At 43.9% G+C, this 23,003-nt stretch overlaps 1 protein-coding gene across 2 annotated transcripts in view; it reads left to right on the top strand.

Moving 5' to 3' along the window:
• Positions 1–3,506: 3,506 nt before the first annotated feature.
• Positions 3,507–23,003, top strand: part of TBC1D2B (TBC1 domain family member 2B) — an 87,518-nt gene continuing 68,021 nt past the window's right edge. For both annotated transcript variants that reach the window (XM_037833270.1, XM_037833269.1), the window contains exon 1: positions 3,507–3,899. In XM_037833270.1, the coding sequence (XP_037689198.1) occupies positions 3,522–3,899 (378 nt within the window). In that variant the 5' untranslated portion in view covers positions 3,507–3,521. The remainder of the gene's footprint in view (positions 3,900–23,003) is intronic.

The following is a 23,003-nucleotide window of genomic DNA, read 5'->3' as shown; positions in this document are numbered from 1 at the left end:
CCCGGACCACAAGGAGGTTGACATTTAATCTGAGAAACCCCGAGCACTGCAAAATGTCAACAAGCCATTTAAGAAATAGTCTAAGTCATTAGAAGCAACCAAAGGCAGCTCCACAACTTCCACGTGGGGGTGTGTGATCTGGTTGGAAATGGGAAATTGAAGCTGCTTTTGCTTAGCACTTTCCAGAAACTATAAAAACACTCTGAATCAAAGAAGGGGGAGAGATGCTCGGAGAGATGAGGTAAAGCCCCATCACCTAGCCCCCTTCAGCTCAGCCCCTAGAAGGGAAACTCATGACTCTAGGAATGAGGCGGTGGGGTGGTGTGGGGTTTCTTCATGAAATAACCAGCATCCCAGAGTGGCCTGGAGAGAGTTCTGGGCTGGGGGACAGAGGAAGGCCTGGGAGAGACCTGGAGGCTCGGGAGGGTGTTGGCGTTGATCCTGGAGGCGCTGGGGGAGACTTGGAAGGCTTGGGCTGCTGCTCCTGGGCTCAGATGGGCGGACAGAGACTCGGAGCCCTCCAGGGGCTGTTGCTGACATGTTGTACCAACTCTGAGGCCTCCGTACTTTGCTCCTCTTATTGGGGTCCCAGGGTCTGTGGTTGAGCAGCCTTCTCTGACGCCCATATCCTTGGCTCAGCCAGAGTAGGGCAGGGGCCAGCCCAGTTTATCCTTTAGGTACTACAGGCTCAGCACCCAGACCTGCCAGCTTTTCAGAGGCCTGTGTAATGTTTGAGGTCTGAAAAAAATTGTATTGGCACCAAAACCCAAGCAGAATCAAAATAATAAACATTAAAATATCTACAAAGTATAACATTATATCAATTCATAATAATCATAAAAATGTCATTACCTTTAAAAACAATTCACAGGATAGATTTTTCTCATTTGGCTGCAATTCCCACCTAGGCATGATGATTGCCAAGAAATTGTAGTCAATAGTAAATCAAAATGAATCACTTATAATTAGATAATATCAAGAGCACAATTATAGAAATACCTTAAAACATTTTTAGTGCAAAAATAAAATTGCATATATGTTTACTATGGGATATGGGTGCATTTGACATCATGTGGGGCATGGCTTCCAAAAAGAAGCATGTAGGGGTCCTGCAAGCATTTAAAAATGGCCCCCAGATCCTCTGCTGAGAGCCTGGGGATGGTGGCAACCGGGCAGCAGAGTCGAGGCTCAAGGGCAGGAGGGTCAGGTCTGTGGCCTAGCTTGTCCACTGCGAAGTACAGACACTGTTTCCAGGAGGGACTCCGGAGCTCCAGTGTCCAGTACCGTCTGCTGAGCGGCTGGCCAGCCCCCCAGGCTTTTACCCCCAGAGAGAGGGGCTCACTCCCTCACTCCCTCACTCCCTCAGCTCTGCTGGTTAGGAACGCCTTCCTCATGCACAGCAGGAGGTATCTGCCCCCATGTGATCCTACCTGGGGCCTGGCTGTCTCCTCTGGGACCACAGGCTACTGTCTCACAATTCACTGATATTGCTGAGGACAGATGAACTGCCCCTCAGCCTCTCAGAACCCTGGCCACACGTACCGAGTTCTCCTTGCTCTTCCCCTTTCCATAGGATTTCCTGGTCATACCCCACCCTGGCTGCCTCCCCCACAAGCCAATTAATCACAGCCCCTCTTACCCACAGGGTGAGGCCCGAACTGAGTCTGGTCCCGTCACTCCTGAGGTTGGCCCATCCTACTCATGCTTTCTATGGTCTACTATGTGTAGGGGCTGGTTGGGTGGCAAGATCCCCTCTTGGGGTCTGCTGACCGAGCCAGTGAGGAGGACATCAATGTTATCTGCATAAGAATAATAATAGCTGACCCTCATTGGGCCCTCACTTTGTGCTAGGCACTAGGCTAAGTGCTTTCACATGCATTTCTCACCTATTCCTTACGATAATGATGGTATGAGGTGGCTGCTTGTAGTATCCTCATTTTACAGATGAAGTGATTGGCTTAGAGTGGTTAACAACCTGCCCAAGTTCCCACTGCTGGTAAGTGGCAGAGCTAGAAGACAAATCCTGACTGTCCGGCTCCAGAGCCCATTTCTTAGCACTATTCTATACTGTGCTCAAAGAAGCTGAGGCGCCCTAACACGGGAGACACCATCCTGACCAGGCCCCAGGAAAGGGGTGTTTATGTGGCAACTAAGGTAGGGCCTGTGGATGGATGGCAGGTGGAGACTTCGCAGCTTGCTCTTCCAACCTGACTGGCTCCAAGCAGGCAGTCTAATTTGGCATCCCTGTCCATCTCAGAAAGCTTGGCTTTCTACCTGTGCCTTTTGTTGTGTCTGTGTAAAAACATGCAAAACTATGAAGGTAGGATATTTGTTTGTTTTCTCTTGGTCTTCTGACAAATGTATGTAACCTTCTTTTTTTCTTCGGATAAATGAGCTTTTGTACTTGCTTTTTGTTCCCTCTGCCTGGAAGACTTTCCCAACAGATCTTTGCATAGCTTGTTTCCTCACATCATCCAGGTCTCCGATCAATGTCGGAGAGGTCTTTCCTGACCACACCCTTTGGGAAATGGCTGGCAAGCCCTGCCCTCTGTCAACTCCCATCCTCTTGCTTTGCTTTACTGCAAAAACAATAGTATTCTCCTCTTGAGGTTACTGGGAGAGTTCAAATGAGTTAATATATAAAACACTGGTAAGTAATAAGTGCTATTACTGGCACTTATTAATTATAAATCAATTAGTGTTAAATAATTATTAATTATTTAAAGCATTCCTATTTCACTACAGCATTTATACAACATAATATGTTTTATTTATTTGCTTATTTGTGTATTGTCTCTCTCCGGCACTAGAATATGATCTCCATAAGGGTAAGGAAATGATTGGCTTGTTCACTGCTGTATTCTCCAGCGCCTGAAACAGCACACAGAAGGCACACAGCAAATATTTGTTGAGTTCAATGAAGGAACTGAGGTCTGGAGAGGCGGGAAATACTTTGGCTTTCATTCATGCATTCTACAAATATTTACTGAGCACCCACCCACTCAGGGCCTGGCAATAGCCTCCCTCATCTTGCCTCATTTTTACAATATTAGCCTGTGAATCTGTCAGGGCCGAGGTTTAAAAATTGTTTTATATTGAGGTATAATTTGCATACAGTGAAATGCACAGTTTTAAGTAGACAGTCTGATGAGTTTTTAAAAATGCATATTCCTATGTAATTCATATCCCTATAAAGGAATAGAACATTTCCTTCAGCCCGGGAGGGCGGGGATTTTGAACCCCGCGTTCCACGACGGCAACTGAGGCGCAGCGGTGAGGAATCCCTTGCGAACCTAGCATCTAGGGCGCCGCGGGGACCCGGCGGGGTTGGGGCGGGAGCTCCCGGGGGTGGGTGGGAGGGAGCGGCGGGGGTGGAACTACAAGTCCCAGGCTTCTTTGCGCGCCCGCGGGCCGTGCGGAGCGGCGGAGTGGCGGGGCTGCCGGGAAGGGGCGCAGCAGCGGCAGCGGCGGCGGCGCTGGGGCTCGGGCGCCGGCGGTTGGCGCGCACTGGCAGGCAGGCAATGCCAGGTGCCGGAGCCCAGACGGAGGAGGGCGGCGGCGGTGGCAGCGGCGGCAGCAGCAGCGAGGGCGCCGCCCCGGGGGCCGCCGCGGAGCTCGGGGCGGGGCCCGGGCGGGAGCCGGCGCGGCTGTGCGGCTACCTGCAGAAGCTGTCGGGCAAGGGCCCGCTGCGCGGCTACCGAAGCCGCTGGTTCGTGTTCGACGCGCGACGCTGCTACCTCTACTACTTCAAGAGCCCGCAGGACGCGCTGCCTCTCGGTCACCTGGACATCGCCGACGCCTGCTTCAGCTACCAGGGCCCCGACGAGGCGGCGGAGCCCGGCGCGGAGCCGCCCGCGCACTTCCAGGTGCACAGCGCGGGAGTCGTCACCGTCCTCAAGGTGGGACAGCGCGCGCTCTGCAGCCCCTCACCCTATCCCTGCCGGCGGAACCCGCCACATGCCCTTCAGCTGTCTCCCCCTCCTTAACCTCCGGGGCTGCCCCACCCCCCCAGCTCAGGCTAGCTCTGCCCATCGGACTTTTCTACGTCCATCTTCCTTTCTCAGAGCCTCCTCACATCCTGTTCTGGTCTGCCGCCTCCCACATTTTCCCCAGATTTCGTTCCCGTGTCCCCATCTCATGCCTTTTATACGGGTTTATGCCAGAGTGTTCCCTCCCCTTTCCTCAGACACTTTGATCCATCATCTCCCTTGGCGCCTTCCCTCCCACCCCTCTGTCCGTGCCCTCCTCTCCTCTCCACTTACCCGCCCCGTGGATGTTTTCCAAGGCTCCCAGACATCCACGACTGTAGGCTTTCACGCCCAGGGGCCCCTTTACCACTACTGGGTGTGACCCTTGGGCAAATTACTTAACCTCTCTGTATTTTAGCTGCCTCTTCTGTAAAATGGGCATAGCAGTAGGAACTACCACATAGGGTTGTTGGGATCAAATGAATTATGCTGTAAAGTGCCCAGTAAATATTGTAATTAGTTTGCTATAGGCAGAGCAAATCAGAGATTGCAGGATCTTTAGAGATATCTACTGCAATCCCTTCTAGGGTGGGCAGGGATGCTCCAGCTAAGGTCACACAGTCAGTAAGTGGCAGAACCTGTTCTCTTGCTCTTATTTTGTCTGGGAGAGGTGGGAAGGGGTTGCTTTGATCAGTTATGCCTTGCTCATTCCAGACTTCCTTAATCTTTTTGCAGAGAGACACATTGGTGGTGGGGGGGGTATAGTGTAGAAACACTGGAGTAGAATCGGGGACTCTTGGGGTAGAGAGGCCTCCCCTGTCCTTGGGGTTCCTAGGGGACTAGACTCCATCATCTAGGGGTTCTCTCACTTAGAGTACTCTGGCAAGGCAGCCCAGCTCTAGGCCTTGTTCCCTGCTTTGTTCCTTGACTGGTTGCTATGAGTCTCCACCCTCACTCCTGCTTCTCCCGTATCTTCCATATAGCAAAGCGGGCCTTCTGCAGAGCAGCACGGCTGGGCTGGGGTATATAAAAACTCTTGGCAAGGCCAGCCAAGTGGAGAGCAGCAACAGCTGTGCCTACTGCCCTGGGACCTCCAGAGTTGACAGCACCAGGAGCTGCTCCCTGAGTTCATTCTAGGGGCTTTGCTAACTCAGCTTTTGCTTGCAGGGTCTGATTCCCATGTTCTTCAGGCTTCTTCTCCTTTCCATCACTAAGTGAGTGCAAACAGCCTCTTTCTCCAAAGAAAACCAAGCTGAGTTGCAGTTCGTCTCAGGCTTTTTTAGAGAGCCTTTTATATAAACTTCAGGACGACCCTAGTGAGTGAGTACACAGGGACTTTGGCCAAAGGCAGAGGCTTGTCCTCAGTGAACATGTGGACTTTCCCTGTGTCAGATGAATTTCCTGTGGAATTGTTTAAAAAAGAAAACAGCATTCTGATTCAGATCTTCTCAGGTGACTTTGGAGCTCTCTCTCAGATTTTCATTTAAAAAAAAATCTGATAATGGAGTTATCTATACAAGTGAGGCTGTAAAGCTTAATGTCAGGAGTGTGGCTTTAGATTTGGATGGGATGGACTTGAGCTTGCAGCCTAGGTCTGCCACTCATATGTTTTGGGCAAGTTACACCACCTCTCTGTCCCAGATTCCTCTTTGGTCAAGTGGGAATCTTATACCCCCACCCCACCCCCAGCATTGGGTGGTTGTGAAGATCCCAGAAAATGTTATGGAAAATGGCTGACATATAGTAGGCACCAAATGGCAGCTGTATGAAAAAATAAACAGAGTCTTTGGCCAAATATGTGGTGTATTAATATAAAGGAATGTTGTACAGTAGTTGACGTAAAGGAACTAGAAGTTTATGTGTCAACCTGAATGAATCTAATAAACAAAATCCGCCAAGAAAACCAAAGTTACAGAATGATACCATTTATATGAAGATCAAGAAGATCATGCAAAACAACACTAGATATCATTTAAGGATATATGCCATGTGGTAAGTGTGGAGACCGGCATGGGGGCAGTGAACCCTGGATTCAGGATGGTGGTTGCATCTGGTGGGAAGGGAGGGCAATATGATCAGTGCATCCATTGTCTTTGCAATGTTTTATTTCTTAGGCTGGGTGGTAAGTACACTAGTTAGTTATATTATTCTATCCATCTTTTTGTATATTCAGAATATTTCTTTTAAAAAATCCATTTTCATATGGGTTACCAACTATGCAGGAATATTTTGATATGTAAAGTTAAAGTAGTCACAGAATAAGACAGAATAACCAAGGCCAAGTGTCTGCTTTACAAAAGCAGTGGACATGAAAATGTAGGCAAGGCCTTCCAAAGGAAGGAAGCAGTTAACATATAGGTTTCAGAGTAGGAGCACATTTTAACAGGGATGAGTTTCAGTGTACTGTGATTCCTTTTGAGCTGCAGGAGTAAAAATTTTGTTGGAAAGTGAAAATTAGCCATTTATCTTCCTTCTTACCATCTGGATTCAAGAACTGATTCCCATGAGCTTTAATATGTCACTTTAGGGCTCCCAGCCAAAGAGGAGACCCTAATTTTCAAAGGGGATTGTAGGCTAGTGAGGATTAAAGCCTGCCCAAACTTGAGCTAGTTGTATATAATATTACAGATGCCATTTCTTTTGACAGAAAAGGAAATTCAGCAGTTTGCTTATTGTATTATCATATGCTTCTTATTTTAAAGCATCTTTCAGCCTTCTTTGGAGAAGCTGTGGTTTTTTGGGCTTTCCCAAAATGTTTTACTGCTTGAGTCTTAATGAAAACCAATATTGGAATTTTTTGGTAAACTTCTCTATTTCTAAATTCAGGGATCTAATCCATTCCCTTGTTTTACAGATGAGAGAAAGGAGGCCAGAGAGGGGAAGTGATTTGTTTGAGATCATGAAACTAGATGGAAACCCCCAGTCAGTATCTGAAATGCAGAGCATCTAATTATATATCTGTCCTGACTTATCTACTTTTTTTGACTTTGGAAATCAGTTCTTTTGGATTAGATCAAGTGGTGGTTTTCCCCTTAACTGAATTCACAGATTTCTTCCCATTTTATGAGTTAGAAAGTACCAGGGACGTTTTACTGCCCAATTTTTTTTTTTTAACCAGAATGTGTAGTAATTGTTACTGGACATTTGGAAACTGCTGCAAGGATCAGGCAGAGGTTGATGCTTTCTGTGATGTGTATATGTAGGGGAGATGCTGGCTGCTAACCCAGCTTTGCTGGGATCTGAGCACCAGAGATAGCTTTGGAGTGAGCTGGCCCTTAAGGGAAGGAAAGCATATAACTGACTGAGGGGAAAGCTTGAACAACCATGCCCTGCCAGATCTCTGCCATCTCCAGAGCAAGGAGTGTCATCAGGCTATTGACAAATCAGTTTTTCTCCCTTTCTTGAAGGCATTTGATGCTGAAGTGCATGTGTGTGTTGAAATGCATGTGTGTGTTGGTTTCTGAGTCATACATGTAACTGAGCAGTCATGCGTTCCTATTCTTAGTCCCCTTTTTCTGGGAAGGATGCACATTCTCTGGTGTTGAAACTGCTTTCAGCTTAATGACAAACATTTGTTAACTTCGTTAATCATAGTGCATTCAGTACAAAGTAGATGTGGTGACCCAACTTCCTGGCTAAGCTGTTCAGCTCTGGGGCATCTGCCCAGGGGTCTTGAAGTATTAAGTCTTTCATGGAGACTTAACTTTTCATGGGCTTGCCATAGCTTCCCAATTAGTAAGTTCCCCAAAGGCAGATATGGTATCATGCCTGTGATACCACACAGGCTTTCCATCCCCCATTGCCTGTGACACAGGGCCTCATTATAGGGTAGTCTCTACCCTATTTTATGCCCATGGAGTGTAAGCTCCATGAGGACTGCTGGGGGATCTCCTCAGCTCCTAGAACAGTGCTTAGCACTAAGTAGGCATCCAGGAAGACATTGTTGAATGAATGAGTAGAACATGATCGTCCAGTAAGCATTGTTTATCATGTGAGCTCCGACCTTTTAGAAGTGATCAGCCAGAATTCTCAAGTACACTGGTGTATTAAATGGCATTCTCGCCTCATGTCATGGAAGTGGCTGCCGTTCAGCAAATGCCCACCGAGTGTAATAGGTATCAGAAATCTAAAAGTGTATCTTTTTTGGGTTATAGTCTGTCTACTTTCTTGAGTTGTGGTAGGGAAGGAACACGTTAGAAGCAATGTAGTTATTTTAGGTTATTTATTTTTTCTTATTCCTTTGTTTTGGTCTTGTTTGAAATGTTTTTGATTTTTTGTCTCTTTCTTTAAAAATTTTTGATAAAGTTAAAAAAAATAAAGTTTATTAAAGAAAGAGACAAAAAATCAAAAACAAACAACAACAAAAAAATAAAAGTGTATGATTCACTCTTCCCCAGAGAGTACGACTGTCCCGCATTTTCAGGTCTCATATTTCTTATTCACAGCCTGGAGTCTGAGGACACTATTATACCAGGGGTGGGAAAACTTGTTATATAAAGGGCCAGGTAGTAAATATTTTAGGCTTTACCGGCCATATGGTTTCTGTCAAAGCTACTCTACTCTGCCATTGTAGTACTGAAACAACCATAGAATGAGCATAGCTATGTTCAGCAAAACTTTATTTATGGACTCTAAAATTTGATTTCATATCATTTTCACATGTCATAAAATACTCCTTCATGTTTTTCCCAACCTTTTAAAAATGTAAAAACCATTCTTAGCTTGTAAGTCATACAAAAATAGGCAGTGGACTTGATGTGGCCCTCAGGTTGTAGTTTGCTGACTCTGGTGTTATTGGAGAGCTTCAATGACTTTTATCATTCATTCATTCACTGACTGTGTGCTTTAGGCCCTGGGAATATAGAGAGAACAAGACAAGCACAGCTTCTGTCCCTGTGGTGCTTTCAGTATAAGGAGGAGACTGACATTAATAAAAATATAGCAAACTCTGACCAGGGCTGTGAAGTTGGAAAGGAAAGAGATGCAAATCGATCTGATTGAAAGACTTCCCTGAGGAAGTGACACTTGAGCTGAGATACAAAAGATGAGCTGGTGTTAATTGGGGAGTGGGGAGGAGAGGTGGAGAGTTCTAGGGAGAAGAGATGGCATGAGCAGAGGTCTTTGGATGGGAAGGCTGTTTTTGCATGAACTCAAGTAGTGCCAGATATCAGCTGGGAACGAAGGGGACAGGGCCTTGGGGAGGGGGTGTCTGGCCTCTCTGCTCAGGCTCTTAGGGCCAGGGCAGGATTTTGGTCTTTGTCCTAAGAGGAGTAGGAATCAATGAAGAGTTTTAAGTAGAGATTGACAATTTTTTGCATTTTTTGCATTTTTTGCATTTTTACCTCTTAAACTGATGATTGGGTCACATTAAGTGTTTTTACCTGTGTTGGAGTTTTCTCTTTTCTGTGTATTAAGGGTTGAAGTGTTTGTTATGTACTGACACACAGGTTTAGAAGTAGATACATGCAAAGTAGAAAATATCTTGGTCTATTGCTTCTTAAGTGCTATTATTTCTGAGTAGGGTGTGCTGAGTGTTGGGGCACTGTGGTCTTATGAAGCTGGCTTGGGGGGCTTGTGTGGCCAGGGCCTGCCCAGCCTTGGTGGACTTCTTTTCTTGAAGCATTCTTGATGGCCACCTTCATTGACCTCTCAGGCTTTCTTGCTTTGCACATTTGCGGGTTGCCAATTTCCTTCCCTCTTGGAGGTAACTAACTGCTTCTTGAGAAATGGAGGGAGGAGTCAAATGCAGAGGTTGAATACCAGCTTCCACCTCACTGAGCTTTCTAGGGGCTTCAGAGACAAATGTCCTTGGTCAGGTGCCTTTACCTGTCAGCCGCTAGGTTACAGCCTTCCCATCTCCAGTCATCTGTCTTTGTGTGCACGTTTTTGCTAGAACAAAATACAGAAAATAACTCTTCCCTCTCTGTCTCCTCCCTCCTTCCTGCCAAAGAAAAACAAGAACCCTAATATTGTAGAAATGACTCTCAGTTTGGGGTAGAGGAAGGAGTTTTTGATAAGGAATTTCTGGTTCTAGTAGAAATTAATGTAGTAGGATCTTTTCTTCTTTTTTTTTAAATCTTCATTTTATTGAGATATATTCACATACCACGCAGTCATACAAAACAAATCATACGTTCGATTGTTCACAGTACCATTACATAGTTGTACATTCATCACCTAAATCAATCCCTGACACCTTCATTAGCACACACACAAATAACAAGAATAATAATTAAAGTGAAAAAGAGCAATTGAAGTAAGAAAGAACACTGGGTACCTTTGTCTGTCTGTCTGTTTGTTTGTTTCCTTCCCCTATTTTTCTACTCATCCATCCATAAACTAGACAAAGTGGAGTGTGGTCCTTATGGCTCTCCCAGTCCCATTGTCACCCCTCATAAGCTACATTTTTATACAATTGTCTTCAAGATTCATGGGTTCTGGGTTGTAGTTTGATAGTTTCAGGTATCTACCACCAGCTACCCCAATTCTTTAGAACCTAAAAAGGGTTGTCTAAATTGTGCATAAGAGTGCCGACCAGAGTGACCTCTCGGCTCCTTTTGGAATCTCTCTGCCACTGAATGTAGTAGGATCTTAATGACACTTGAGCCATATTTACCAAATCCTACCAGGCAGAGTCCTTGGCAGGTTTTTGTGTGTGTTCATAGAGTGATTGCCATATGGAAATGGTGGTTTGGGGGGTTATGCTGCTTTTAACTAGTGTCCTGTTAAATACTCTACCTGGATAACTCGGTTCAGCAAACACACTGGGTACTTGTATGTATGAGGCGCTCTGAGGGGTATGAAGCTGAGATGGTCTCTGGGAAAACTGAAGTTTTCATGATTGCTCAGTAAACACCAGGCAACACAAGAAGCGCCAAATTCAGGATGGCTTTTCATATTTACAGTGTACTTGAGTTAAGCTCCCTGATTTCAAGTCTAGTCTTCTTCCTGTCCTTGAGCATCTGTTGTTGTGTCCGACTAGAAGACACGCTTCATAAGGGCAGGGCTGTTTGCTGTGCTATTTGCTGCTGAATTCTTAGAAGAATGTCAGGCTCATGTAAGGTGCTCAGTAGGTATCTGTTAACTGAATGAATGATTCAGGCCTTCATGCCCTCTTGGTCTGTGTGTGTGTGTATGGTGTGTTCTTGTTTTATGCTTAAAAGGAGGTTTGCAGTGTTTATTTATTCATTCAGCAAATATTATCGCATGTCTACCATGTTCTAAGCATTATGCATCCTGATGCAGATAGAAGAGTAAAAAACTCCATTGATTTTTTTTTTTTTTACCAAATATTAAGAAGACTTGGAAAATTGTTTGGCACTTGGTAGCATCAGAAGAATTGCAAAAGTTTTGAAAAAAGTTTGGTTGAGATACCATATTTGCTATAGTATTCTGTGTTGGGAGAAAATATCAAATGTCTGCAAATATTTTGATTCTGAGGGAGGTCTGGAATCTTTCCATGGTAAATGAAGGGGAGGGGGAATCCTGTATGTAAGTACTAATTTGGATATGGCCTAGAGCCAGAAATCTTTGGTTTATATAATAATTTGTGAGGGTGTTTCAGAATTGGAAAGTTCTGTATGACTGATTATCAAGAAAAACTCTCTGGTGAAGATGGGACTGAGGAAATTGGTAGGTTTTATTATAATTGTGTAGCTGCTTAAAGGCTTAGTTCTTCTTGAGTCAGCAAGATGTGTTCCCAATCAGATGGGTGAGTTTGTATGCTTGGCCTTTTGCTTAACTTTTGCCGAGATTGGGTGGGGGAACTGGGGTTGGTAGAGAAGGATGAGATTCAAGGGCTGAGATTCCTTTGGGCTCCTCTTCTGCCCATTTCCTGGGCTAGCCCTCCTTGAGAAAACAGGCTTTTCTTGGACAGACTGCCGCCCAGGCCAGGACTTCATCCTGTGAGTATCAGATCACAGGCCTGGCAGTACTTTGGAAGCAGGCAGGCCGGTGTTATCAGAGATGTTGATCTTGGATTATAGGAATTATTTCTAGGCAGCAAGCCCAGCTTTCGTTTCCCTTTCCAGCCCTCAGATGTCCAGGGCAGGCTGTGCTTGCAGAGAAGGTGGCCTGGCTTTTGCAATGTGATGCAGCTAGCCAGCCCTTCACCTAGCAGACCTGTGTTGAGCAAGTACATGATCGACATCCAGCAGGAGTCAGGTGTTGCCTCAGGGAACTTGTCCTCTGCGCCTTCTGTGTGATTAGGACACTTCATTAAGTGGCCCTGAAGCTGCAGGAAGTCACTTGGTATGTTTCTTCTGAGCCTGCCCTGTGCCTTTATGATTCAGTGAGGAATCTGAGTCCCACAGCTGGTTAATGGCAGCCCTGGCTCTAGAACGTTTTCTAGACATGTGAACAATATTTTACTGGTTTAAACCCAGCAGTATGATGATATTTGCTTCATAGTTCCTTAATCCATTAGTAGGAAATTAGGCTTATTCTGTTTTTGCTTTCATACAGATACTTAAATTGTACATTTCACTATTTTGTATCAGGACATAGATTTGAGAAATTTAGTCACATGAAAGTTCTAAATATAAGTGTGGGTTATAAGTTTCCAGTGGGGGTTGCTGTGATGACGAACCTTAATGATGTTACCCTGCAGAGACTGGGCCTGGGCGGCTCTGTCTGGAGGCCTTCTCTTTGGAGGGATTCGCCAGAGAATGGTTTTGCTTAAGAAAACAAACCCTTGGCTGCTGGCTGAATTTTCTCTTGCTGCACCAGCTTTTTAAGCTTTACAGTTTACACAGCTCTCTCACATATGTCCAGAGGTAACATGCTGATAGGTTTTCTTTCATTTCTGTTTAAAAGGGAAACGTCTCAGTCAGAACTGTGGTTCTCAAAATCATTGTGGAGAAGAACCTCCTGGGATGCTGTTAAAAGGCAGATTAAAGGTTCCACCCCCAGAGAGTCTGCTCTGGTGGGCTGGGGTGGGCCTCAGGAATCTGCATTTTTACCCAGCAACCTGGGCCCTTCTGCTGTAGATCTCTGTGGGCCTCTCTGAGAAACACTGCTTTTGTCCAGGTCTTGAATGACTTTTCTCTTTGGCTATGATGAGAAGAGTAGCCCTGTGTGATGATGGTTTTCTAAGTGGAGCAGAAATATCTGAACTGCGTGGGTAGAGACCAGTGAAGCATGAGCCCTTTATCCTTAGTTTTACACTCTGTGGTTTGTATCTGCATATCTTCTTTGCATTTTGAGTTTCTATGCTCCCGAGCAGTGGTTTTCTGGCCAGGTTCTCTGTCCCACCATGCACCTCTATTGCCACGGCCTGCAGACCCCCCAGTGGGCCCATCTGGGTGCCTGTCTCCCGTGCAGACCACTTAGTGGTGGATGGGACCCACATGCTAGATTCTTCCAGGGTGATGCAGAAGGAGGCTCCTAGAGGGTGGTCGTGTTTGCTGGGCATCTTTCGGGGCCCTTCTGGGAGGGTGAGTTTTAGGAATTGCCATTTTTTACCCACAGAGGGGTGAACAACGGAATGATTTAGGAGGAGAACCATCTGACTCTCTCCTGAGACACCGCTACCTTAGAAGACTGTTAGAAATCAGCATGGCTCTGAAACGTGCCTGTAAATTCACAGAAAAGCCAGGCACATCCTGGTATCTGGCTCCCCTGCCCCTCCCAAATCTCTGATGGGTGGAGCCTGGGAATCTGTCCTTCCCCAACCCCTAGTTCCTAAGACTTCATATTAAGTCAGTCATTCCTGTGTCCTGGTTTTAAGTTAAAAAGCATGAAGCCAGGATCATGCAGTGCTGCATGGTATGGAAACCATCACAGGCCAGGGTGGAGTGAGCCCCTCCAGTAAGCTGGCTGTGGCTGCAGGAGTTTTTATTTCTCCTGTGTTCATAAAACCATGGTGCTCTCTTATTGTGCAATGCCAGAGCTGATAGGGAACCAAAGGAATGTAGCCCTGTGGTCACTTGGAGGCCACGTGCTCCCTTTCTCTCTGAAACAGAAAGCATTTCTGACAGGCTTCCACGTTTCCTGTAGGGAAGAACAGGCCCAGAGAGAGGCCTTGTCCTTGCCCTTGTCCTGATGAAATCTTTCACCCAGTCCAGGTGGGTGGCCTGTGCTGCAAGAGCTTTGTGAGCCAGGCACTCACAGGCAGGGTTGTCTTTCTTGTCTGGTTTCCTTTAAGCATGCATTTGCTTTTCTCTGTTCTCTCTGTAGGTGCTGTTCTCCTAATGCACTGTACTTAGTTGCTAATTTCTTAAATTGGTAACAGCTGAAAATGTTGTTAGCTGAAAATAGGTTTAAGAAATGGCTTCTCTCTCAAGATGTTTGCTTTTTAAAGGGGTTTGTGCTTGAGTGTTACAGATGGCAAAACTTTTCAGGCTACCACCCCCATAAATGGATGAGAAGTGTGGCAACCTTCCAGTTAAAGGATGTCTACCCCTGACTTGGACTGTTCAGGGAAATTGATTGTGGGTGCAGTCTAGGTTTTTGCTCAGCCTTTGGAAAGGATTCAGATTATAATCCAGGTGGGTGAAAATGCTTGTATTAAGATAGCAATTTTAAAAGATATAAAAAGAGAACATATTGTGTTCACTAGAGGAATTGAGGTTCATGAAATTGCATTCCATTTTCTGAGAAATCGGGAGATCCAGTATTATTTTCCTTCTCTGTCTCAGTTGCTGGGCTGAGACAGAAGATTTCAAAACCTTCCCAGAGAAAAATCGTATTTTTTTTCGTTGGGACTAAGCCAGGTGATCCCTTGAGATTGTTCTCAGGCTCATGATTTTGAAACATTCAAAAGAAAATTTGGAAGCAAAGGTTATTTATCAGATTTAGGGTTGTAGTCTGTTTTCCATCCGAGTTCTGTTTTTAGTATCAGACTGCTTTCAATATTCTTGTGCTTTTTAGTGCTTGCGGAAGAATTGTCTTAAATATTTCTCAGAAATTGAACTATCCTTCCTTAGATTTAAGAAACAAACCTTCATTATGTGCAGTGGTTGCATCCTTTTAGGAAATGTGGGTGAGTAGGACTGTCCGTGCAGTTTGCTTTTTATGAGGTATGCAAACCTAACCCATCAGTATCCTCCTCTCTGTGGCGCTTTATGACCATTGGTTATGCTGGTCTTCCGGCTTACAAACGTGGTAGGACCTGACCCTTTGGAGAGTGTGCTGGTTTGGATTTATTCTGTCCCCTCAAAAGCCATGATCTTTTGATCCAATACTGTGGAATATTTGGATTAGGTTGTTTCCATGGAGATGTGACTCACCCAACTGTAGGTGAAACATTTTGATTAGATATTTCCATGAATGTGTGGCACCACCAATTCAGGGTGGGTTTTAATTAGATCACTGGAATCCTTTAAGAGATGCTTAGGAGCCGACAGAGATGCTAGGAGCAGACTGCGATGCTTGCTGATGCTTAGAGATGCTTGGAAATGCAGACAGAAGGATGTTTGGAGATGCTAAACTAAGAGATGAAGCCCAGAGTTTGCCCTGGAGAAGGTAAGAGCGACCCAGAGACATTTGGAGAAAGCCAATTTGAAACACAACCTGGGAGCAAAGAAACAGCAGACAATAGCCTCGTGCCTTCCCAGCTGACAGAGGTGTTCTGGGCGCCATCAGCCGTTGTTCAGTGAAGGTATCCTCTTGTTGATGCCTTAGTTTGGACACTTCTATGGCCTTAGAACTTTAAATTTGTAACCTAATAAATATCCTTTATAAAAGCCAATCCATTTCTGATATTTTGCATAATGGCAGCATTAGCAAACTGCAACAGAGAGGAACCCAGAGTCCACACCCCTAGTGGTGACTGAGGAGATATGGTCAGCATAAATAACATGTTGGAGGGAGGTTGGAGGAAGGTTCTGCAAGGAAAGTTGGGGCAGCCTCATAGATGGGATGATGTTTGACCTGGTCTTGAGGAATGAGTAAGAGTTTGTCAGGTGCAGTTGGGGCAAGGGGTGGGAAACAGAACTGGCTTTAGCGTGCCTGTTGTGTTTGGAGTAAGGTCATAGTCCTGTGTTGTGTGGGGCAGTGTGGGCCAGAGTACCACCTCGAATTTCTTGGTATCTGAGTTTTAAGCATGGGATACAAATGACTTCATTAGCTAGCTGCCAGAAGGTTTGGTGAAGGGAAAGACTGAGTTCTGAATCTGAGAAACTGACAAGGGGACTTTAAGATTTGGAGACCTGGCAAGTCTGTTACGCTGGAGAATGGTTTCTGTCTTCTTCGTATTTGTCTATGTATGGTCTTGTTGCTTCACTGCAATCTGTTTTTTTTGTTTTTTGTTTTTTGATTTTGAGATATATTCACATACCATACAGTCATCCACAGTGTACAATCAGCTGCTCATAGTACCATCTTATAGTTGTGCATTCATCACCCCAATCTGTTTTTGAACATTTTCCTTATACCAGAAAGAGTCAGAATAAGAATAAGAAATAAAAATAAAAATAAAAAAAGAATACCCAAATCACCCCCCGATCCCACCCTAGTTTTCATTTAGGTTTTGTCCCCATTTTTCTACTCATCCATCCATACACTGGATAAAGCGATTGTGATCCACTGGATAAAGGGAGTGCAATCCACAGGGTTTTCACAATCACACTGTCACTCCTTGTAAACTACATTGTTATGCAATTGTCTTCAAGAGTCAAGGCTACTGGGTTGCAGTTTGATAGCTATTCCAATATATTAAAACCTAAAAAGTGTTATCTATATAGTGTGTAAGAATGTCCACCAGAGTGACCTCTCGACTCCATTTGAAATCTCTCAGCCAGTGAAACTTTATTTTGTTTAATTTCACATCCCCCTTTTGGTCAAGAAGATGTTCTCAATCCCATGATGCCAGGTCCAGATTCATCCCCGGGAGTCATATCCTGCGTTGCCAGGGAGATTTACACCCCTGGGAGTCAGGTCCCACGTAGAGGGGAGGGCAGCGAGATCACCCGCCAAGTGGCTTAGTTAGAGAGAGAGGGCCATATCTGAGCAACAAAGAGGCACTCGGGGAGATTCTTCGGCACTATTATAAGCAGGCTTAGCCTCTCCTTCACTGCAGTCAGTTTTTAAGAAATGTCCTTAGAGCAGAATCATGGCTAAAAGCATACAGTAAAAGCACTATATAGACTAATGCTCTGTCTGACCCCTGTAGATTTGATGTCCAAAGGACCTTTCTCACTGGTGGGTTAGCCAGCCTCTGATGTGGGAGTTGTCCTTGTCCCTGAAGCCAACACATTTACAGGGGTTTAGATTGAACTTTGCTGTTCAGTGAGGTCATAGACATTTCAGTATTTGAGAAAAACCATAGAGGAACTTCTGATTCCTGCAGAAATGCTGAGAGTAGGGGTTTTGTCCTTGGACATGCCCTCCCATCCTTCCCCTTCACAGCAAATAACACAGACCCAGGTTTGAATTTTGTAGTGCCAACAGGCTGTGAAATCTTGGGCAATGGTGGTAATATGGATAGTTTCTGTGTACCAAGCACTATTCTGAGCTTAACATGTATTAACTCTTTTAATCCCCAGCAACACCATGAAGTAGCTTCCTAGTATCATTCCCATTTTTGCTGATGAGGAATCCAAGTCCTGAGCAAGTTAAATAACTTGTCTAAAACAGCTGACAAGTGGCAGAGCCGGGATTTGAACCCAGGCTGTCAGGCTTCATGGTCCCTGGGCAAGAACCCCATGAGATTGTTATAAGGTGTTTAGCACACAGTGTCTGGCACATGGCAGTTGTTCCATTAATGGTGTAATTAATATTACTACCAATAAGAAAATAAAGATCATGGAAGAGTCTAGACAGTCATTCTAATTTTGTAAAGAAAATTGGTATATATGTTTTTGAATAGAAAAAGTTTGGAAAGATGCACACCAGAGGGTTGATAGGGGTTATTTCTGGTGATATGGTTATATTCATTTTATTTTATCTTATTTTTTAGTTTGTCTTATTTTGTTTTTTTGTGTTCTCCAAATTTTCCACGGAAATGTGCTGTTATAATCTTTTAAAATGAAAGTCTAAGCTATGGATTTTTGTTGTTTTTGTTTGTTTTATAGTAGAGATGAATATAGAAGCTCATGAAGCAAACAGAGTAAGAGCTTCTGCAAAGCTACAGAGGCATAAAACTCCATGCTCAGAGACTTGGAAGTTGCTTGGTCTTTTTCTACTTTGTCATTTGTCTTTTAAGTTTATTTATAGTATTTTGGACAAGTAGAAATTTTCTTTGCTTTCTTTCCTTGTGGGTTTAGGAAGACCTACGTTTCAAAAGTCTAGAAAGGTAACATCAGCTGCTTGTTCTCCATTGTTGGGGAGAATAATTAACCCTGTTAAAATCCATGACTGCCTGCTGCTCAGCCTGGAGCTAGCCCCATAGAGTTGCCCAGGTGAGAAGCAGCTCTGTCACTTACAGTCTGAAGTGTTTGGTCTGTCCTTGGAACTTTCAGTTTGGGATTCAGTTTTGAAATAGTGGGTTGTCTTCCTTGTCCATGGCATCGTAGTGCGCATGGCATTCATTCTCTGAGTCTGAGTCTTGTGGTCACTGATTGTGTTCTGAAGTGCCTGCTAAAACCTTACAGAGAGAATCGCTGCTGTACCACATTGCCTCATTTTAAGTTGGACAATCCCTTGTGTACCTTTAAAACTGGGCAGAACCAGCTGTTGTCACAAGATGCTGAACAGACAGTAACTTAGTTTTATTTATATGTTTTTTTTCCCTAGTAATTTAATGGGCTTTATTTTATATTAAAATCTTTAATCAACTTTGTTTTTATTTTATATTATGACCTAGGTTTTTTACCTAGATCACAATTCCTTGTAGTTTTATTTCTTTCCAAATAGTTAGCCCATTATCTTCATGGCATAATTTAATAATATTTTTTCCTACTGATTTGATTTGAAATGCTGCATAAATATTTTTATATGTACTTAGCTCTGTATATTGAATCTTTGGTAATACAAGGAATTATTGTGGTTTTATAATATGTTTAACTGTCTCAGGACAAACCCCCCCACCTCTAACTTATTTTTACAAAATTCTCAGAGTTGAAACTTTAGGTGAATTTTATAATCTCTTTGTCATGCTTTGAAGAAAACCTTTTAGTATTTTGTACTGTTTAAAAATTTATGTAATGTATAAGTTTTATTGAATGTATTCCTATACATTTTATGTTTTGATTGTATTTGTGAACATGTTGTCTTAATGTTTATTGATGATGTAAAGGAAAACTTTCGCTCACTGGGAGTGTGTCAGTGGCAGAATTGATCAGCTCTTATCCAGTTCTCATGGTGTTAACTGCTTGGACTTGGCCTGAGAGGCTCTTAATAAATATTTGTCATGTGAATGAGCAAATGTCTTTATGTGCAGGTGTTTTCCCTTTTCCTTTTTTTTTGGATTACTTTAGATAGATTCCCAAGAATGGGATTGTGGGTTAAAGAAGGTAAGCATTACTACTTGTAAAATGAGCTAAGCTTTGAGAGGGATTCTTTACTAAAGTGTTGGGGACGAAAAAAATAAAAAAGCTTACAAAAATTGGTTGTACGATCTCGTGAAACATATGACAACATGGATGAACCTTGAAGACATAATGCTAAGCGAAATAAGCCAGGCACAAAAAGAGAAATATTATATGCTACCACTAATGTGAACTTTGAAAAATGTAAAACAAATGGCTTATAATGTAGAATGTAGGGGAACTAGCAATAGAGAGCAATTAGGGAAGGGGGAACAATAATCCAAGAAGAACAGATAGGCTATTTAACGTTCTGGGGATGCCCAGGAATGACTGTGGTCTGTGAATTTCTGATGGATATAGTAGGAGCAAGTTCACAGAAATGTTGCTATATTAGGTAACTTTCTTGGGGTAAAGTAGGAACATGTTGGAAGTTAAGCAGTTATCTTAGGTTAGTTGTCTTTTTCTTACTCCCTTGTTATGGTCTCTTTGAAATGTTCTTTTATTGTATGTTTGTTTTCTTTTTAACTTTTTTTTCATACAGTTGATTTAGAAAAGAAGGGAGGGTTAAAAAAAAGGGGAAAAAAAAAGGAAAAAAAAAAAAAGATGTGGTGCCCCCTTGAGGAGCCTGTGGAGAGTGCAGGGGTATTCGCCTACCCCACCTCCATGGTTGCTAGCATGACCACAGACATGGGGGACTGGTGGTTTGATGGGTTCAGCCCTCTACCACAGGTTTTACCATTGGGAGGACGGTTGCTGCAAAGGAGAGGCTGGGCCTCCCTGTGGTTGTGCCTGGGAGCCTCCTCCCGAATGCCTCTTTGTTGCTCAGATGTGGCCCTGTCTCTCTGGCTGGGCCAACTTGAAGGGTGAAATCGCTGCCCTCCCCCCTACGTGGGATCAGACACCCAGGGGAGTGAATCTCCCTGGCAACGTGGAGTATGACTCCCGGGGAGGAATGTAGACCTGGCATCGTGGGACGGAGAGCATCTTCTTGACCAAAAGGGGGATGTGAAAGGAAATGAAATAAGCTTCAGTGGCAGAGAGAATCCAAAAGGAGCCAAGAGGTCACTCTGGTGGGCACTCTTACGCACACTTTAGACAACCCTTTTTAGGTTCTGAAGAATTGGGGTAGCTGGTAGTGGATACCTGAAACTGTCAAACTACAACCCAGAACCCATGAATCTCGAAGACAGTTGTATAAAAATGTAGCTTATGAGGGGTGACAGGGGGATTGGGAAAGCCATAAGGACCACACTCCACTTTGTCTAGTTTATGGATGGATGAGTAGAAAAATAGGGGAAGGAAACAAACAGACAAAGGTACCCAGTGTTCTTTTTTACTTCAATTGCTCTTTTTCACTCTAATTATTATTCTTGTTATTGTTGTGTGTGTGCTAATGAAGGTGTCAGGGATTGATTTGGGTGATGAATGTACAACTATGTAATGGTACTGTGAACAATCGAAAGTACGATTTGTTTTGTATGACTGCGTGGTATACGAATATATCTCAATAAAATGAAGATTTAAAAAAAAAAAAAAAAAAAAGACATAATGCTGAGCAAAATAAGCCAGGCACAAAAAGAGAGATATTGTATGTTACCACTAATGTGAATTCTGTGAAAAATGTACAGTGTTTTATACTGTAGAATGTAGGGGACCTAGAGATACCAATTAGTGGAGGGGGAATGATAATCTAATAAGAACAGATAAACTATGGAGGGTAATCTCAATGTTATGGGAATGCTCAGGAATGATTATGGTTTGTAAACTTTCTTGGATATAGTAAGATCAAGTTGGAAGCAATAGAGTTATTTTAGGTTTTTTTTTTCTCTTATTCCTTTGTTTTCTTAGGGGTTGTTAATTTTCTTGGGGTATGGAAGGAACATGTTGGAAGCAATGTAGTTATTTTAGATTATTTGTTTTTCTTACTCCTCTGTTTGGACATGGTTTATTAATTTTCTTGGGGTATGGTAGGAACATATTGGAAGCAAAGTAGTTATTTTAGGTTATTTGTTTTCCTTAATCCATTGCTTTGTTTGAAATGTTGTGGGGTTTTTTTGGTTGTTGTTTGCCTGTTTGTTTTTAATTTTTTGATAAACAAAGTTAAAAAATTGAAAAAAAATCAGTAGAAAAATGGGAGTAAAAACTAAATGACAAATAGGGTGGGATGGGGGGATGGTTTGGGTATTCTTTTTTCACTTTTATTTTTTCTTATTCTGATTCTTTCTGATGTAAGGAAAATGTTCAGAAATAGATTGTGGTGATGAACGCATAACTATATGATCATACTGTGAACAGTTGATTGTATACCATGGATGACTGTATGGTTTGTGAATATATTTCAATAAAACTGAATTAAAAAAAAAAAAAATTGGTTGTATACTGGAGAATGTAATTAGATATGAGGCCTGACACCCGCTATATGCTACTGGATTTCTGCTCCAGTCCCCCTTATCCCAATAATGCCCTGCTGAGAGTGGGCCCTTAAATGTATTGAAATAAATTAGCTCTTCCTCAAATGTCTTTACTGTGGGACTATCCTGAGCTCCAAGGAGAGAGCTGGGAGAGGGAGTATCCCTAGGGCCCAAGAGAAGGGACAGGTGACTGGGGCCTTTCTAACCTGAGTGGGCTTCTGGGTTTTGGTTTATAGGAGGCCCGGGAACAAAGGCTTGTGGGAGCAGCTGGGGTCTCGCATGGTCCTTCTCAGCCAGCTGTCAAGGACCAAATTCCACCTCAAGCTAGATGAGGGATGGCTTGGTTTTCATTCTTTGGACTGGCACCTCAGGGCAGCAGATGGCTGACGGATCAGCACAGTGCCCACCCAGTCCTTGTCTACCTCCCTCCACCCCCACCCCCTGGGTGTTCATGCAGCCTTGTAGGAGACCACAAAATGGCTTTCCTAGGTGTTTGGCTTGGTCTCTTATTGGGGGCTGGTGTCGTATTTGAATTGGGATTTTAGCAGTCTTGAGGCAGTAGCAACAGTTAAACTTAAGGAGAGACTGAGTCAGATATTTGGGAGATCAGCTCTATGCAAGGCACTGTGCTAGGTATCTTGGACCACATTGAAACCGGCAGGACTGGCCTCTGCCTTTGAGGAATTTAGACTAGTGGGGAACAAGCAGAGAATGCCACACCCACATGGGGAGGTATGCCGGTTTGAATGTATTATGTCCTCCAGAAAAGCCATATTCTTTGATGCAATCTTGTGGGGCAGACATAATAGTGGGGATTAAGTTGGAACGTTTGGATTAGGTTGTTTGCATGGAGATGCGCCCCACCCAACTGTAGATGATAACTGATGGGATATTTCCATGGATGCGTGGCCCCACCCATTCAGGGTGGGCCTTGATCAGTGGAGCCATATAAATGAGCTGACTCAAAGAGAAGGAACTCAGTGCAGCTGTGAGTGATGTTTTGAAGAGGAGCAAGCTTGCTAGAGAGAAATGTCCTGGGAGAAAGCCATTTTGAAACCAGAACTTTGGAGCAGATGCCAGCCACGTGCCTTCCCAGCTAACAGAGGTTTTCCGGACACCATTGGCCATCCTCCAGTGAAGGTACCCGATTGCTGATGTGTTACCTTGGACACTTTATGGCCTTAAGAGTGTAACTGTGTAGCCAAATAAACCCCCTT

Source organism: Choloepus didactylus, chromosome 4 (genome assembly GCF_015220235.1).
Source record: "Choloepus didactylus isolate mChoDid1 chromosome 4, mChoDid1.pri, whole genome shotgun sequence".
Lineage (NCBI taxonomy): Eukaryota > Metazoa > Chordata > Mammalia > Pilosa > Megalonychidae > Choloepus > Choloepus didactylus.
Note: the sequence above shows the minus strand (reverse complement) of the source record. Positions and strands in the feature narration are given on the sequence as shown.